Raw genomic sequence first — 16,037 nt, forward strand, 5'->3', positions numbered from 1 at the left:
ATCTCACGATAACCTCTCAATCCATTTTCTACCATGTAAGGCCTTTTTCGGTTATTCCTATTATATATAAATTAGATATGATTAGAAAAAATTTAGAAGAACTTTGACTTGTTTGGGATTTAAACACACTCAATCTCACTCAATCAATGTGGATTGAGAGCTAATCGAACAAGGCCTAAAAGAGTATTTGTTTTGAGGAATCACACTTCATCCAAGTTGAGGTGGTGGTGCATTGTCAATTCATTCCTCAAATCTGGTGGGATGATCCTATTTCCCATACTTGTACTAACTAATTATGAGGAGTGGGGTGGTGATGGATCAACTCATTTCATTCCACAAACCAAACAAAAAAGTAAGGAGCGAGAAGATGATGAACTAGCTTATTTCTCAAACCAAACACCTTATAAGTAACTACAATGTCCGTATATATGTACACGTAACATATGTGATTGTTTTGCATAGCTAGTTTCTTGTCTTGTGGCTATATATATACCCTGGTTATATAATTCATTTGAGTTCCTTTTCCTACTTGTTCAACTGAAGAGATATATTGGAGTAAAAGGAAAAACTTTTGCCTAGAGTGGTGGCTGAGATTTGATAATGGCAATATTAGAGGCCTCATTAATATATAGAGAATAGCAAGTGTGCATCCATCGTTCTCATTAAACTTTATCAACTCAAGCACAAGTTTGTGCTTATTACTCTTGGTTATCGGGCATAACCTAGAGAGTTTGATGATCGTTTGATGGAGATTATGAGTGGCCCAACTCATGGCGTAAATTCTGTTAGAGTGGTGAAAAATCAACATGTGGAGAGCACTTGATCTTTGCATGTATCAAGGGGGAGCTACACCCTTGTGTGGATACTCCAAAAAGGACTAGTGGAGAGTGTCGACTCTCTAATACCTTAGACAAATATTACCGTGTTCCTAACCCTTCTTTACTTTGAACATTTATCTTGAGTATTTACTTTTGAGCAATCCAATTCCTGTTTTTTATTTCTAAAGTTGTCATGCTAGAATAGGGTTGGAACTTAGGATACAAAACTTTTATGGTAAAAATAGAAAACACTGTAGGCATAAGGGATGTGGGTGAGTTATTTGATAGGTTTTAATTATCTTTATATTATCTCAATCCACCCTCCCCTTAGGCATCTTGATTGGTATCAGAGCCTCATGCTTATTTATTTAGGCTTCAGTGCTTCACCGCCTAGGGAAAGATATTCGGCGGGGATAGACCTGCTCTAGTGCTAAACCCCTACCCAGACCAAGATTAGGGGAGGTTTTGGGGCATGGCCGCATGGGGCCCAAGTGCGGTGGTCCTAGTGGCTGGTCTCCACTATAGCTTCCTATACTATGATCCTTAAATGTGTCTTGTTAGTAGCCGAGTATGACCTTACCCATGTGCTGATGACAGAGCTAGAGCAAATATTTGCTTCCACGCCTTCTCTTATACTAATTAACTTTTAATAGTATCTTGTGGTCTTGAAAGAATTTTTATAGGCCATTCACGTCCATGTAGCGATTTAGATTCTCCTAGTAATAATGCTTAGTGATACATATGTTGATTAGTGTAGGTGCTTAACGAAGTGCTTAGGCTAGCTAGACTATTGCTTATGTGCTTGCTCTCGGTATAGGCTTAGTATTTCGTGTGGCTTGAATACCCCTTACAAGTTAGTGTTTGTACACAATATTATTGTACTCAGAGGGGCATATAGTCTCACGGGATCACAGCGACCATGTTTATAGTGGGATCGTCGCCACGTACCGAAGGGAATTAATGAGCCACACGACAGTTTAGCCTAAAGCTTAATAGTGAAGACAATAAAGAGAGGTTGGGCTATCTATGAAGTTAACTGATTAGAAGCTGGTCCTTGTGTGCATATCTTTATAAGTTCCTCCAAAAGCACGAGCTTCTTTATATCTCGGTAGACCTCATGTGAGTTGCTTTTCGTGCTTGTTTCGGTAGACTCTATGTAGAGTGGAGTGGTTAGGCGACGCACTGGCCTATCCAGATTGGAGAGACGGACCGATGGGAGCTGCACTACACCTACACGTAGCAGCTAGCTAGCCCCAATAATGGAAGTGTTAAGAGGCCTAGGTACTGGCCTGCGCTTTCTGCTGGTAGCCATGATATATGGTGGTCCGTGAATATGCGTGGGGTACGTACGGTTCAGAGACACTAGTAGTGGTGTGTGCGCATTTTCAAAAGGCGCTTTGTTTGGAAGCTCTCTGGTGATGCCAAGAGCGAGGCCTATGTACGCCGCGCGCGCGGCTTCCAACAATGCGCGCAGCTACCTTCGTTGCTAAGAAATGGAACTCGCTAGCTTCTTGGGATCATTAGACTATGGTAGATAGATAGATAGATAGATGAACAAGAGTTGACAAGACGCGTGGCTTTCTCTCCTTCAATTTCTACTGGCTACCATGGACGTCCGTCCGTCCGTCCAGTAAAGATCGACAATTTGGCGCGCGGGGAGAATTTACCAAAAGCTGGGAATACCTCATGACGGCTGGGCTGGGCATGATTGATTAGCCTATAATCAACTAACTAACACGACCATGTGTGGCGGCCTCGTGGAGTGCATGCACGCACGCACTCGGGACACGCTAAACGCGGCTTAAGAACACACGCATGATTTCCTTTTTCTTTTATTTGAAAGATTCTAGGCGCGCGGTTTCACATGAATGCGTACGGGCTTAAAGTCAACATGCACCTGAGCGTTTTCAATGGCCAGTTGGCCACTTTTGCATCAGAATAGCACGCGGTGGAGCCATGCATGAACGGACGAAGAGAATCAGGTTCAGGTGCACTTTTGCTTCATCGGCGAAGACCTTGTCCCGTGCGTCGTCAGAATATTATACGAAAAAAATGCAGGCGGATGGCCGTCTCATATTGTTTGCAGCAAACCGCGCGCCAGTTTAACAGCAACCAGCACGTTGTATCTGCGTTCCAAACGAGGATCACGCGGTGAATCTTAATATCGATCTACAGTGCTCTTTATACATTTTTTTTGTTCTGAATTTTGCAAGATAACTGTTAATAACTGGGTTTCACTGATATCTATATATTTTCATTTCTTTTTTGGACCTCGCAAGATAACTGCTCACGATGTACCTGAGAGTGGCGCTAGTATGTTCAGACTTCAAAACACCATTGTCAGTCAAGTGAAGGAAAAGCGAGAGTGGAAAATCCAAAATAGGCTGTCATGACAAAGTAGACACAATGATTGATCTGGAGACAAAAGAATAATTCAAAAAAGCAGCCCCCTGTGAACTAAAGATGTCGATAGTCCGTGGACACACACGTAGAGAAGCACACGCAAACGTATTTTTTCTAGCGTGAGACGCCAATGATGGTTCGGTTAGCAAAAGGGAAACCACTACCCACACTCCAGACTCCAGAGCCCACGCCCACGGCCCACCTTCCTCATCCCGCAGAATTATGTTTAAACAACTCAAAAGGCCACCCCACACTGAGCGGAAAAAAGAAATTGAGAAAAGGCAGATAGAGACAGACACCCTCCAAGCTGGTCTGCAACTTCGCAGGGCTTTTGTCAGGATAACCCGTTTCAATAATTGTACTGACCAAAGAAAAAAAGGCACATGTTTCTGAGATCTCCAGCAAATGCCTTCTGAACGTGAATCAGATTTCAGGTCGCCTCTTGTGCTGGAGTGCAGTTCAGAGTGTTAGCCCTGTGATGTTTCTAGGAAGGCAGTTCCTGCTAGAACGTTCTTGTGCACAAACTGTGACGGAAAATGACGTTTCGTAAAGAAAACAGTGTTAATCAAGCTCCTGAGAACAGGAACGACAAGGGGCAGCGTATGAAAGATACAGGGAGCAAGCACGGCCGGTGAAAAGAACATTACCATCTCATTCCTGTCTATGTAACTCGAACTGCTAGATTGGATCTGAAATTTACAGTTGGATTCAGGCAAAAGGCCTGAGCACGTGTCGTGACATTATGAAGATACAGTCTTCGACCTAAACAATTCGACTGCAAGAGAAAATCTATCACTGAATTTTACAACAGCAGCAGCCAGCAGCAGGTCGACTGCGCCCATCACCCATGTACGGTAGCTGCAAAGTCCAGTTCTCGGGACCAATGGATGCAGATGCAGGCGCCTAATAATCCGGCAGAGGACGATTTTTTTTTTCCGTCGGCGCTGTCCAAGCCCTTCTAGGAAAGTGCAGAGGTCGTGGCGACAGAGAATACCTAAACCTGCTCCAGTTGGTCCGGTGGGACAAGCGGCTGCTGCTCGTCAGCTGCGCTTGACGATCTATCCATGCCACACAGCCCCGGGGACTTTACAGGCACGAGAGAGGCCTTGTTCAGGGCAGCGAAAGCCTTGTTTCCTGCACCGTTGCTCCCTAAACAAATGGTATCACCTCGGCCATGCCAGACACCACACTGGACATTATTCATCTCCAAAGTTCTAGCCTCCTGAATTCATAAGACATTACAGTTGAGTTTTACAATGGCCAAACATAGGAAGGTAGCAATATTGGGATGCAGATAGGGGCTTTTGCAGATATAACCTGGCACAGCGTACAGCAAGGACATATGAGATGGAGAACACAATCGTCCAGACTGCTCTCAGTACCCTGTAACAAGTACAAAAGGGTGAATCGTCAGCTTTATCAGAATGAAGACTCCCTGCCAATGTGAATGGCATCTCCCTAGAATTTCATGCCTGCAGTTCTAGAATTAAAGTACACTAATATTACTCCCATGTTGGCAGCATACTTATGTTGATAGGTACGGCCTTGATTGTACCTAACCATCGATATACCTCCAAGTTTCAGTTACTTTCATTTTAGACTTTTAGCTTTGCAAAATGGTGCAACAATTTGCACAAGGGCGTCAAGGATGGTACAATTCTAGAAAAGATGGGCACTGGAGCAACTGCAATAAACGCTACATCTTGACTCTTGCAGTAAACAGGAAACTTTCTGAATACTATATCTGAAAACTAGCTATCCCAAGAAATACTTGCCCGAATGTTGAATTGCTTCCTGATTCTTCTCCGGAAATAACCAGTATAGATGGCTATCAAGAGGACAGAGCCGATTCCCATATATAAATATATATGATGCCTTGTTACAGAAAAGGCAATTAGGCTGATTAGGACAGCAGCCAACAGAATGCAGTAAACCATTCCCTGAAAGAAATTTCATGTAGCATCAGCAGGGTGAATAAGAGTAAGACATTAAAATTAACAACATAGTAGGGAGCTACACTCAAATAAACCTGTGATAAACAGAGAAAACTTATGCCCTGTTTGTATCCTGCTGGCTTATTGTTTGCCAGTGGCTAATAATTAGCTAGCAAAAATTAACCAGGGTATGTTTGGAGACTTGGCTAATAGATGTCTTTTTCTCTTTATACGATCTATTAGACCCATTAGCAAGGTCAAATGGCTAATGGGCAAACAGTTTGCCAGCCCTCCGGCTAACAATTAGTCAATTTGTTAGCCGGCTTGTTTGAAGGTAAGGTGCTAAAATTAGCCGGCAAACTGTTTGCCACAAGCATCCAAACAGGCCCTTAAAATCATTGGTAACAATATTGTCATAACACCACAACTATGGTTGTATATAGCAGACAGAGAGGTTAGAACCATCCAGTTTAGGCGAGAACGGAGATTCATCAGCACCCTTAATATATATGAAAGGAGACATGTTGAAGAAGACTATAAGCTCCTTTCATCACTTTGTTAAGCATAACAAATTGACCATATAATTCAATATAGTATTGCATACAATTGATGTTGAATCAGATGAAATGAGAAACTCCAACAACACTTTTGTGAAAGAAGCACTGACTGAGCTAAAGATAAAATCAAGTTGGTCTTTCAAGGCTGGCAGAGTAGTTAAAGTGAGTAAAATATACTGGCACCAATCTGTCCAGCAAGTCCAACGTGCAGTCTGATTCCTCCAACATAGAATATTTCGAATGACAGGCGCACATTTTACTCGAACATACACTCTATGCAGCGTCAAATAAAAAAGACAGGTCACTAAGTTAGACCAGGTCTAAGACATACCACAGGAATAAGGGATTATCCAAAATGCTGTTCAAAATGCCAGGTCAACTCAAACAAGCTACACACCAAGCACTACATGGTATAGGCACAACTGCACAAGGCTGAAAATAGCAGCTTTCCTAGGCTGTCCAAATAACATGGTGGCTGCTTGCATTTCACGCCTTATTAGGAAGGCAACAAGAAACGTAGTCACTTGAAGCTTACACAACATACCTGTACAGCAATAAGACTACAACTTTTGGACACTAAAGTAACAGCAGAAAATGCACTAAATACGCTCGTTCTCTGGTGAATAGGTTATAATAGGTTATCTGTACCTGAAGGAAGCAAGATCCGAGATTGGCTCTCCGCATGTTCTTACCAAACCGGTAGCATGGGCAGCTGCAAACAGTTGCAAGAAAACAGTAGCTTTAAAACGAATCGCAGCAAAGTTTAGTCATAGTTGACGAAGGAAAATGTTGTATAACAAAGAAAGGTGGAATATTTTTGCACAAAACACTAGAATAACGTAAAAGCAGAGGCTACGACATCGTTTTGGGGAATGTTCCCTATTGGTAATGGTATCAATTCATTTTAAAACATATAAAGATTTTGCATTGACAACTGAAGCAATAGAACTGTCGAAAATCCAATTCGTCACTAAATTCTGGCGGATGCCATTTGAAGAGAGCCTAAAATTTGAGCAAAGAATTCTGACAAATATCAGTGGAGGAGCTGCCTCCTCTGCATGAAAAGCGTCGCCGAAATTACTAAGCAAGGTTGCCATTTCAAACAGTATTCGTCCATTTATAAAACTCTGGATGAAGAACCACCACCTTCGCTCCCAAATCCGCACCGTATTAGAAGGGGGAAAAGGGATGTTTCAAAAAAAAAGAAGGAATCCGCCTTCAATGAAACGCCCAACAACCGAGCTCTGTTCCCTCAACCAACACGACAAGATCCTCCCAACTAGAACCATTACCGTAACAGCTGTATGAAATAACGGTGAAGAAGAGTTAGTTCCACCTACCAGGACGTCTCGAGCGCGATTCGCCGGTCGTCTAGGCAATCCAGCACGACGTCGCCCTCCCACATCCTCTGCACCCCTCCGCCTCCACCGCCGCAGTCGCCGGCCGCGCCCGCCAGCGCCGCGCCGGCCTTCCTCCTCTCCGCCGACAGCGCCACGGACGCGCACAGCATGTCGAAGTCCAGCACGGCCGCCAGCCCCGCCATCTCCCCGTCGCTCTCGCTCTCGTCCCGCCGCTCCCCCTCCTCCGCCGGGGGGCTACTGCTAGCCGTCGCCGCCGTCGACACCTCCGCCGCCGCCGCGACCATTTTCTTCTCCCTCCTCTCTGGCTCTCCCTGTCCCTCCCTCCCTCCCTCCCTTTGAAGCTTTCCGCTTAGTTGCAGGGGTTCCGTATCGCGTCGGGTTTTTAACGTCTAATAAAATCGCCTTCGATTACGAGAGGGAGGGAAGCGCACATTTGGATCGGTAAATCTTGGGGTGCGCTTCGACATACATGACGCATCAGCTTCCATACGGCCTCACCCACCGACGGGTGGGTCCATGACGAGGACCAGGTACGCGTTTGTTTGCCGGGCCCATGTATCAGTTAGTATTAGTAAAACAGGTAGGGACGGGTGTGCTGGTTAAAACGGGCGATTACCCGGGTCCCGGGGAACGCCGCGCGCGCGTGATTGGAGTAGTTTAGAGGTGGTTGGGACGGCCCGCCAGACTGGTGTCGGGTCAGTGGGGGCCATGTGTCAGCGGGAGTAGGTGGCTGCGTTCCTATCTACTCCTGCGGACACGCCTTCACGGCCCACGAACAGGCGGCGGCAGCCGACCAGGACCAGACGCCGCTTCGGGGGCACCAAATGTGTACCTGAAAACTTGCATCAGCTAAACTTCGCCCGGTTTTGGTTTCTTTGGTGACCCTAAATTCGGTCGGCGCTCATGCTTTGCATTTTAGGCAAGCAAAAAATATATAATTTAGTAATGCCAAACTGGACGTCCATAATAGAATGTACAGCATGGAGGTCCTAGTTTATGCTCCCTACTTTTTCAAAATTTATTACACTTTAACTTTGAGCGAAGTCCTCTTTTACCAAGTTTGTAGCATCAAACTGGTTTAAAAAAATTTATATGAAATTAATTTTGATATACATAATTTGATATATTTTTTAAAAATTAGTGAATAGAATAAATATAAGTGACTTCATAATTAAGGGTGAAGCAGAATGGTCTATTACTATCACATCATCATCAACTTGACTTTAGAAAATCTTGTAATTTAAGCTTCAAATGTGGGGAGCAAGTTGAAGTATGCATCTGCATCATAGAGCAATGCATTTATTAGCTTGTCATTTCAATACCTAGTCGGTGATAAGCAGTGTGAATCTCTATACCACATGGCGTGTAATCTTTGTTTGATGCGTAATAATCTTTACAACACAAAAAAAAAACTGTAATATGTGACAGTTGTGCACGGAGTCCCATGTTGAAGATGATATGTTACATATACCCTGTCCATCTATCATGAAATATAGTGTGTTTTAAAAAATATATTCTAAATACAGTGTATTCTATATAATGACTATATGTGGATTGACAAAGTCTATTAGAAAGAAAACCATGATTTGAGGAGAATGATGCACATGTATATCCACAATTTGAGCTTTTTCTTGAAATTTTTAGAATGCAATATATTACATAGTATTTGTGTACTATTAATAGCCAGTAACTTCCTTAGGTAATATGGTATATCCTAGTTCATATAGTTTTATGGAAGATACAAGTAAGATTTTATTTTACTATGAAATGACATTCCCTCGATTCTATGACGTGTTGTCTAACGCATGATGCGATGCACCTTGAGCAAGAAAGATTTTCCCAATGGAAGATTGAAGTGAAATGGTCATCTATACCTTTAGGTGTTGTATGGTTCATAGACGGTAACATAAATGGCAATAGTAATGATTCATAACGGTAATAAGTTTAAATGAGAAGTTATGCGTTTTCAGTATCGTATCTGATTATGGTTGAACTTAAACAAGCATGATTTAACATTATATGTTTATATTTATGTAAAACAAACAACACCTTAGTTTAGCAGATACATCTACTTCTCTTTGTTCAAATCATTTAATCATGGATAAAGTGGAACCAGCAATGGCTACTCTTGATGCATGTTGTCACACCTTGGAATATGCATCTTCCCGATGCCATAGAGACAAACGTTAGTGCCTGAATTTTGAGTGGCGGGATGCACAATCGCAAGTACCCATAGCAACGATTAAAAAATAAACAAGCAGCCACGGCCGGCCCACGGTAATAGTAGTCGGCAAGAAGGGAAATACACCAAGCAAGAACAAGGGATGTCGTGCCGCAAGGAAGTGCGCTCGGAAAGGGACGGCAAATCCCTGGCGTGCACCGTGCGCCATCCGTAGTGCGGCTACCTTTGCCTCTATCTGTAATACTGTATAGATATATTAGTGCGATGCAGCGTTGCTGGATTTCCTTTCGATATTAATTTCTTACACGTACACATGGATGACGCATCACATATAGGGGCCGTTCAAGCAAATCATTCGCAGCCTGCGTGCTCAAGATAAAGTAAACTAACCCCACTTCTAACATGCATTGGCAATAGTCCACGACTATCTACGTTTTTTTCAAGTCGTGTGTATTAGTCATCCAAAGTTTATTCAAAAATATTGTTTTTCACTGTTCTATACTGTAAATTGTACTGTTTATAGAGTATACATACGAATAAGGTGCTAGAAATAGCATAATATCTAGTCATAGAAATAATAACTTGTGCTAAGCATAGGTAGCACATGTACAAATATAGGTGCAGTATCCAAATAATAATTTTATGGTATTTGGGTAATATTACTTTTAATACTGTCTATTTAAATGTAAATTTTAACGCGCTTCCTGTCTATGTAATTTCTCATTATAAAATCACGATTCCACAAGGCGGTCATCAAAATCACATACTCCCTCGGTCCCAAATTAATATTTCTTTTGAGATTTTTAATAAATATATTGAGCATTATTTATGGCACTAGACACGACCGAACGGTTCGGGCCACGGACAGTCCACCCTTAGGCGTGGACGTCCCGCAATTAGATAAGATAAATTAGGCGTGAATAACCTATTTTTTGTGCATGTTTATCCATCTAAAACCCATGGATTCTGTTGAGAAACATCTAGGAACGAGTCTATACATCCTCCTATATATATGAAGGTGTACGGTCGATTGTGGGCACCAACAATCGAACCAAAATCAATATATCTTCCGTTACTTTACTTTTTCCCTATGAGTAGCTAGTATCATAGTATTCATCTCGATTTTCACTTCTCTTCGACTCTACGTCGTCTAGAGTGTCTTAGATGACCTATCGATCCCAATACAAACCCTAGAATCACTCTTCCTTAACGGGGTGCCTCCCGGGAGGCGGGATCTATGTGCTGTTGGCGAACGTCGCCGCCCCTACACACACGCGGACCTTCCCATCACAAGGCGTAGACCGTCCGGCTTGATGTAGGGAAACCCGCTCCTACTGCCAGGTCGTTGATCGTACAGCCTAGGCCACGGACTATCCGCGTCGCCGCATAGAGCTCGTCAAGCGGAACAACTCTTAATGATTGGCGTCCCGATCCGCGTCAAGAGAACTTATACAATACTTAATACATATGTTTTATATATGTGTCTAGATTTATCGTTGTCTATTTAAATATAGATATAACAATCCAGAGTTAAAATGGATATAATTTTGGAACGGATGAAGTATATAATGCTCCAACGGTGATACCTCGGTGGCCACTAAACCACGACCAACACCCTTGCTTTATGTATATCTATGCATATCTAACATTGACGGCTAATTTGGCAACACTATTTTTCTAACACTTTGTTTGGATCCTTAATTAAATTCCATTATAATAATAGTAATTTATACAAATATTAATTAAGCTAATTCGGTTTTATATAAAATATATTTATATACTAATATTAGTAAGATGTTGAAGATATTTATGTGCTATATTTTTTTATAGAGAAGTAAACCGAAGAGCGTCCTATAAGCTATAGAGTAGAAATAAATTCTATTGATACATAAAATCATTTATCATCCTCAATCCTATTAATTTGAGTTAAACTTATATCTGAACTTTGGAAAGTGGTGGAATGTTAAATTCCAAGCTAGATAGATTACTTTATTTAGTAAATTTTAATTTTTCCATAATGAATAAATCAAAACGTTTCGTAAGTGATTTTTTTTTAAAAAAACTATTTTTAAAAATATATATAATTTTTTAGAAAAATATGAGTTACCAAACTAACCCTAAGTTAAAATCTCAGTTTTTTCATTGGCCATCCCATCCAACGGGGCCACTTTTGATGTCTACGTGCTTCTAATCCAAACTCAAAGACGTGACCATATTTCCCAATCCAAATCCAACGCAACGTCACATTTTGAATAACAAGTTTTAGCCACGGCACGGAGTTCAGTTTTAAGACATATTTGAACATATGATACAATCTATTGAGCACTGAAATCTACAGCCGGTCTATGGTTCGGATAGTTCGCGGTGGCAGCACAGATGGTCTGTACGTACGCGGAATCGATTAGAGTAGCTTGTTTCTTGCGGGATTTATTTGCAAACTCTGCAGAATTAACTCGGTAACTGACTAGTAACGGATCTAGAATTTTCCCTTATATAAACGATGGGTACGACCGATTGGCACCCCACAATCGATCCAATCATACTTATTTACCATATTTACTTTATTTTCAATGTTCTTGCTATTTCTTAGAGGTAGGAGTAATCCAGCTTTAGTCTAGCCCTAGTATTAGTCTTCGTCGACCTATTTTTTCACCTCTCTTCGGCATGATGTCGTCTAAAGGCGTTTTGGGTGGCTTGCCGACCCCAGAACAACCCCCTAGATCTTTCCTCCCGACGGAATCCCTTCCACGAGGCGAGATTTAGGTCCTGTGCTTTGAAGAAAACTTTATGCACATATGAGAACCGTCTGAGCCTCAAGCGCAGACCGTCCGACAAGCGCATAGGGAGAGTATCGCTAGATCGACACAATGACACCAACATGATCGTTGCATATATAGCGAAGGCAGAGCTACAAAACATCTAGGACCATATTTATTTACCCTCGAGATTATATAATCCATTTTAAATAAATTAAGAGACAAACAAACAACATAAATTATTAGGTGGATTATATAATCTGGATATCTATATTATGATAATTCATAAGTAGGTCATTAGATGCTTATATAATTTATAAGTTGGATTATATAATTTTGAAATGAAACAAACATGGTCTAAGTGGACAACACTGTTACATCCATAACAAGCAATTACATTCTGAATTATCTGTTGGTCTTCACTCAGTCTTGAGCATTTCTAGGCTAAACCAGACCATAAAAGGCCACCAAAATCCGTAGGGCCATTCAGCCAAGAAGTGAGTAGGCCGAGTCGTGTGGGATACTGGGATCAGGTGGGCTGAGATGAGATTTGACCTGGCTCAAAATTCCCTTTCAACAATCAACTACCGAGCGCCATCGTTGACTTATTCAGAACAACGAACCGGCCCATAAATTTGAAATGACCGTCGATCCCGATTTCCCAGCAACCCCCAAGCCCCCTCTCTCCCGCTGCCCGCCCACGACATGGACATGGCCTCGCCGGCGCTGCTCACCGACGACCTCCTGTCGGACATCTTCCTCCGCCTTGCGGAGCCGGCCGACCTCGTTCGCACCGCAGCCGCCTGCGTCCCCTTCCGCCGCCTCGTCGCCGACCGCGCGTTCCTCCGCCGGTACCGTTCGCTCCACCCCGCGCCTCTCCTCGGCTTCCTCGACCACAACGGCTTCCACCCGGCGCTCCCGCCCCACGCATCCGCCCCCGCGGCGCGGGCCGTCTCGCTCGCAGCGGATTTCTCCTTCTCGTTCCTACCCGCCTCCTCCACGGGCCGCGGCTGGGTCGTCCGCGACGTCCGCGACGGCCGCGTCCTCCTCGACCGCTCCCCCGAGGACAGAGGCGACGAGCCGCAGGTCTTCACGGAGATAGCGGTGTGCGACCCCTTGCACCGGCGCTGCGTCCTGCTCCCCCCGGTCCCCGTCGACCTGGCCACAGCGGTGGAGCACCCGCTCCGCTTGGAGTTCGACCGCTGGTGCGAGCCCTTCCTCGTCCCCCACGGCGCCGACGGAGAGGATGAGACGTCGTTCGAAGTGATCTGTATGGTGCAGTGCAAAGCCAAGCTGGTCGCCTTCGCCTTCTCTTCCACCACTGGGGAATGGCGAGCCGTCGCGTCCATGGCCTGGCGCGACCTGATGGCCGGCCTGGGCGTGTCGTCAAGGAGCCCTACGTTCTCCGGCCGCCAGTACGCTCGCGGCTGCTTCTACTGGGTTATGGATTGGCGAGACAAGTTGCTCGTGCTTGACGCTGGGAGGATGGAATTCTCCATCGCTGACGTCCCACCTAGCTGCCATAGGCGACAGATCGCAGTTGTGGAAGCAGGGGAAGGCAGGGTTGGGATGTTGGCGCTCCGCGACCACGTTGCAGATGGTGCAGTTAGCCTCCATTATACTGTAAGGCGAGACGATGCCGACGGTTCCAATTCCAACCAGTGGCAGGTGGAGAAGATAATTCCGCTGGATCCTGGATTTCGGTATTACATCAGGGGTGCGATGGAGAGGTACACGCTCCTGCTAAGGTTTCCTGAACACCTAAGCTTAGCAGGGGTGCATGTAAGCTCATCGGCAGTGATAGAAGACTTGGAATGTTTTTCCATGGACACCAAGACTTTGCAGCTTGAGAGGGTGTGCGAATTGAACCACCACATTATGCGTGCCTACGTATATACCAACTTCCCACCATCCCTGTCGCCACAGAGTATCTAAATGGGTAAACTCCTTCCACAAACATGTAATGTATCCACATCCTTCTTCTTTCTCATGCTATTCCTATTGACATGGTAAATTTGTTAGTGACAAACGGACAATCTTGTCTATTCAAATTTTAGTAGTGTTGTTTTATTGTTTATGTGGTTTGTAGCTTTTCTTACCACATAGATGGAACCATTAACGTTTCTATTTGATGATCGTCAGTGAAATGAAAGATAATCGTCCCTGTCATGCATTATTGGTAATATATCTACCACATAGCAGGAGCCTCCTCTAAACTTTAAATGTGTGTAAAAGAGACTTCTATACTACAGTGGTTTAGTTCAGTCTCTCTTAAAAAAATTCTGGCTCCATCCCTGGTCATTGTTATGAATTAATTTGGTACGCCGCGTATGGTCATTCTGAGAGCAGGCTTTGTGCAGTTAGAATCTCTCAACTCTATTCTTGAAGACGAAGACGTTTTCAGTTTGTCCATATGAAACAAGAAAACTTCATGATGAGTCCTTTCTTTGTGCTCAACTATTTCTGTCGGGGTGCAAGTTTCACGGCAACGATTGCTACGCAAGCAGTCCTTCTTTACAAGCATGCAAACAAACCATCTAGCCCATTAGATCGTGATCCAACCATAGGTCATTTTAACATTTAAACCCTTCTACTACCAGCTCAATAATCTTTATAAAAAAACCCTAACAAACCATGGTTGTCTGTGTTTGGATCGTAATCTAATGTACCAAATGGTTTGCTTGCACGCATGCAAAGAAGGACTGCTTGCATAGCAATCGTTGCCCAAGTTTCATATGCATTTACCAAAATTTCTGTCATAGCTATTTTTTATTTTCCTTTTTTTCTCCTAATAACCAATTAAAAAGTACTATATCTAAGTACGATTTAAGATCGAAATATTGTTTGCTCTTGCTTGCTCCTATTGTTTTGAATGAATGTGTGAAACACATGCCCCTGATTTATTGCCTTCTTTGTATCAGCTTATGGCCAGCGCAGCATCCTTGCCCTCAAGGCTCAAATGATTGCGTGTGAGCTTCGTGTATGAACTGTTAGATTGTATCCCAGATTTCCACATCCTCATGGCTACCAGTCTATAGCTGTTGCCATGCTGGTTGTTTAGAGTGGTTGTTTAGAGAGATGATACAGCACCTTTTGGATTTATTATGGGCTAGACTCATTTAAATTTGATAAATCAATAAACTCTATGGTGTCTAATTGTGGACAATACAAATAGTACCGAATTGGAATTCTAAGGATCGTTGGCTTCACTTATATGGTGGAAATTATTCCACCTAATTTGAGATGTTAAGAAACGAACAAATGTGTGCCACGCACGCATGTCGCCGCCGGCCGGGCGTGGTAGGCAGGCGGCGAGCGGGCGAGGCATGGTGTGATTGTGTTAATTTTTAGCATTCGTTAACCGCGGGAGTTTCAACTCCGGTTAAAAACTTTTCAGTTGCCCGTCTCTTGAATAGCCGCACGCGAGACCCTTTCTCTTTACCTTCCCTTCCAGCGATGAGAGGGTAAAAGGGTAGAACTCTTGTCTCTTTAGTACGAGAGAAAAAATACAGAAGCACAATCCAGTCACAAGCATAGGTATTTCCATCTTGTAACTCTGCTCACACAGAAGAGCAAGAGGACATGAGTTAGGTCCTATTTGAAACTTCTAAAACTATTAATTAAGTGTTAAAATTAGATGTAGATGTTTCAAACACCTCTAATTCATATCCTAGCTAATTGTTAGATAACTCATAGTTAATCATTAGTTTATTAGCTCGTTAACCATTAGCTATAGGGGTTTTAAACATGTTTTTAATACAAGACGATGCTATACAACTTTTTTTTAAAAAATAAAGGCTGGTTTAGTAACATTTTGCCTTTGAACAATTCCAATTGGCAAAGACGACCTCTCAGTCCTCTCTTGATCGTGTCAAAGTGGCAATATCCACGAGCTCCTGGTGTTCCTCGGGCTCCTGTGTCCGAATATGTGCTAATCTGGCTTATTGATGATAATTAGGCTTATACATCAACAAAACTAGTATAATCTTGATCGCACCAAGAACACATTGAATCGACGAAACCAAC

At 43.2% G+C, this 16,037-nt stretch overlaps 2 protein-coding genes across 4 annotated transcripts; one reads left to right on the plus strand and one right to left on the minus strand.

Annotated features, from left to right (window-relative positions):
• Nucleotides 1–3,853: 3,853 nt before the first annotated feature.
• Nucleotides 3,854–7,436, minus strand: LOC100194349 (PLAC8 family protein). 2 transcript variants are annotated; one of them, XM_008652737.3, is made up of 5 exons: nt 7,053–7,436; nt 6,361–6,424; nt 4,997–5,161; nt 4,539–4,604; nt 3,854–4,443 (listed from the first exon to the last, which is right to left on the minus strand). In XM_008652737.3, exons 1-5 carry the CDS (start codon nt 7,355–7,357, stop codon nt 4,216–4,218), a joined length of 828 nt encoding a protein of 275 aa, XP_008650959.1. In that variant the 5' UTR covers nt 7,358–7,436; the 3' UTR covers nt 3,854–4,215. The 2 variants fall into 2 exon arrangements, with proteins under 2 accessions (XP_008650959.1, NP_001132856.1); NM_001139384.1 differs by having other exon boundaries at nt 3,885–4,604; nt 7,053–7,368.
• Nucleotides 7,437–12,547: 5,111 nt separating this feature from the next.
• Nucleotides 12,548–15,205, plus strand: LOC100273559 (uncharacterized). 2 transcript variants are annotated; one of them, XM_008652873.3, is made up of 2 exons: nt 12,548–13,950; nt 14,933–15,205. In XM_008652873.3, exon 1 carries the CDS (start codon nt 12,717–12,719, stop codon nt 13,944–13,946), a length of 1,230 nt encoding a protein of 409 aa, XP_008651095.1. In that variant the 5' UTR covers nt 12,548–12,716; the 3' UTR covers nt 13,947–13,950; nt 14,933–15,205. The 2 variants fall into 2 exon arrangements, with proteins under 2 accessions (XP_008651095.1, NP_001141449.1); NM_001147977.2 differs by having other exon boundaries at nt 12,699–13,971; nt 14,933–15,175.
• The last annotated feature ends 832 nt before the right edge of the window (nt 15,206–16,037 follow it).

Source organism: Zea mays, chromosome 7, assembly GCF_902167145.1.
Source record: "Zea mays cultivar B73 chromosome 7, Zm-B73-REFERENCE-NAM-5.0, whole genome shotgun sequence".
In the NCBI taxonomy this organism is placed as follows: domain Eukaryota; kingdom Viridiplantae; phylum Streptophyta; class Magnoliopsida; order Poales; family Poaceae; genus Zea; species Zea mays.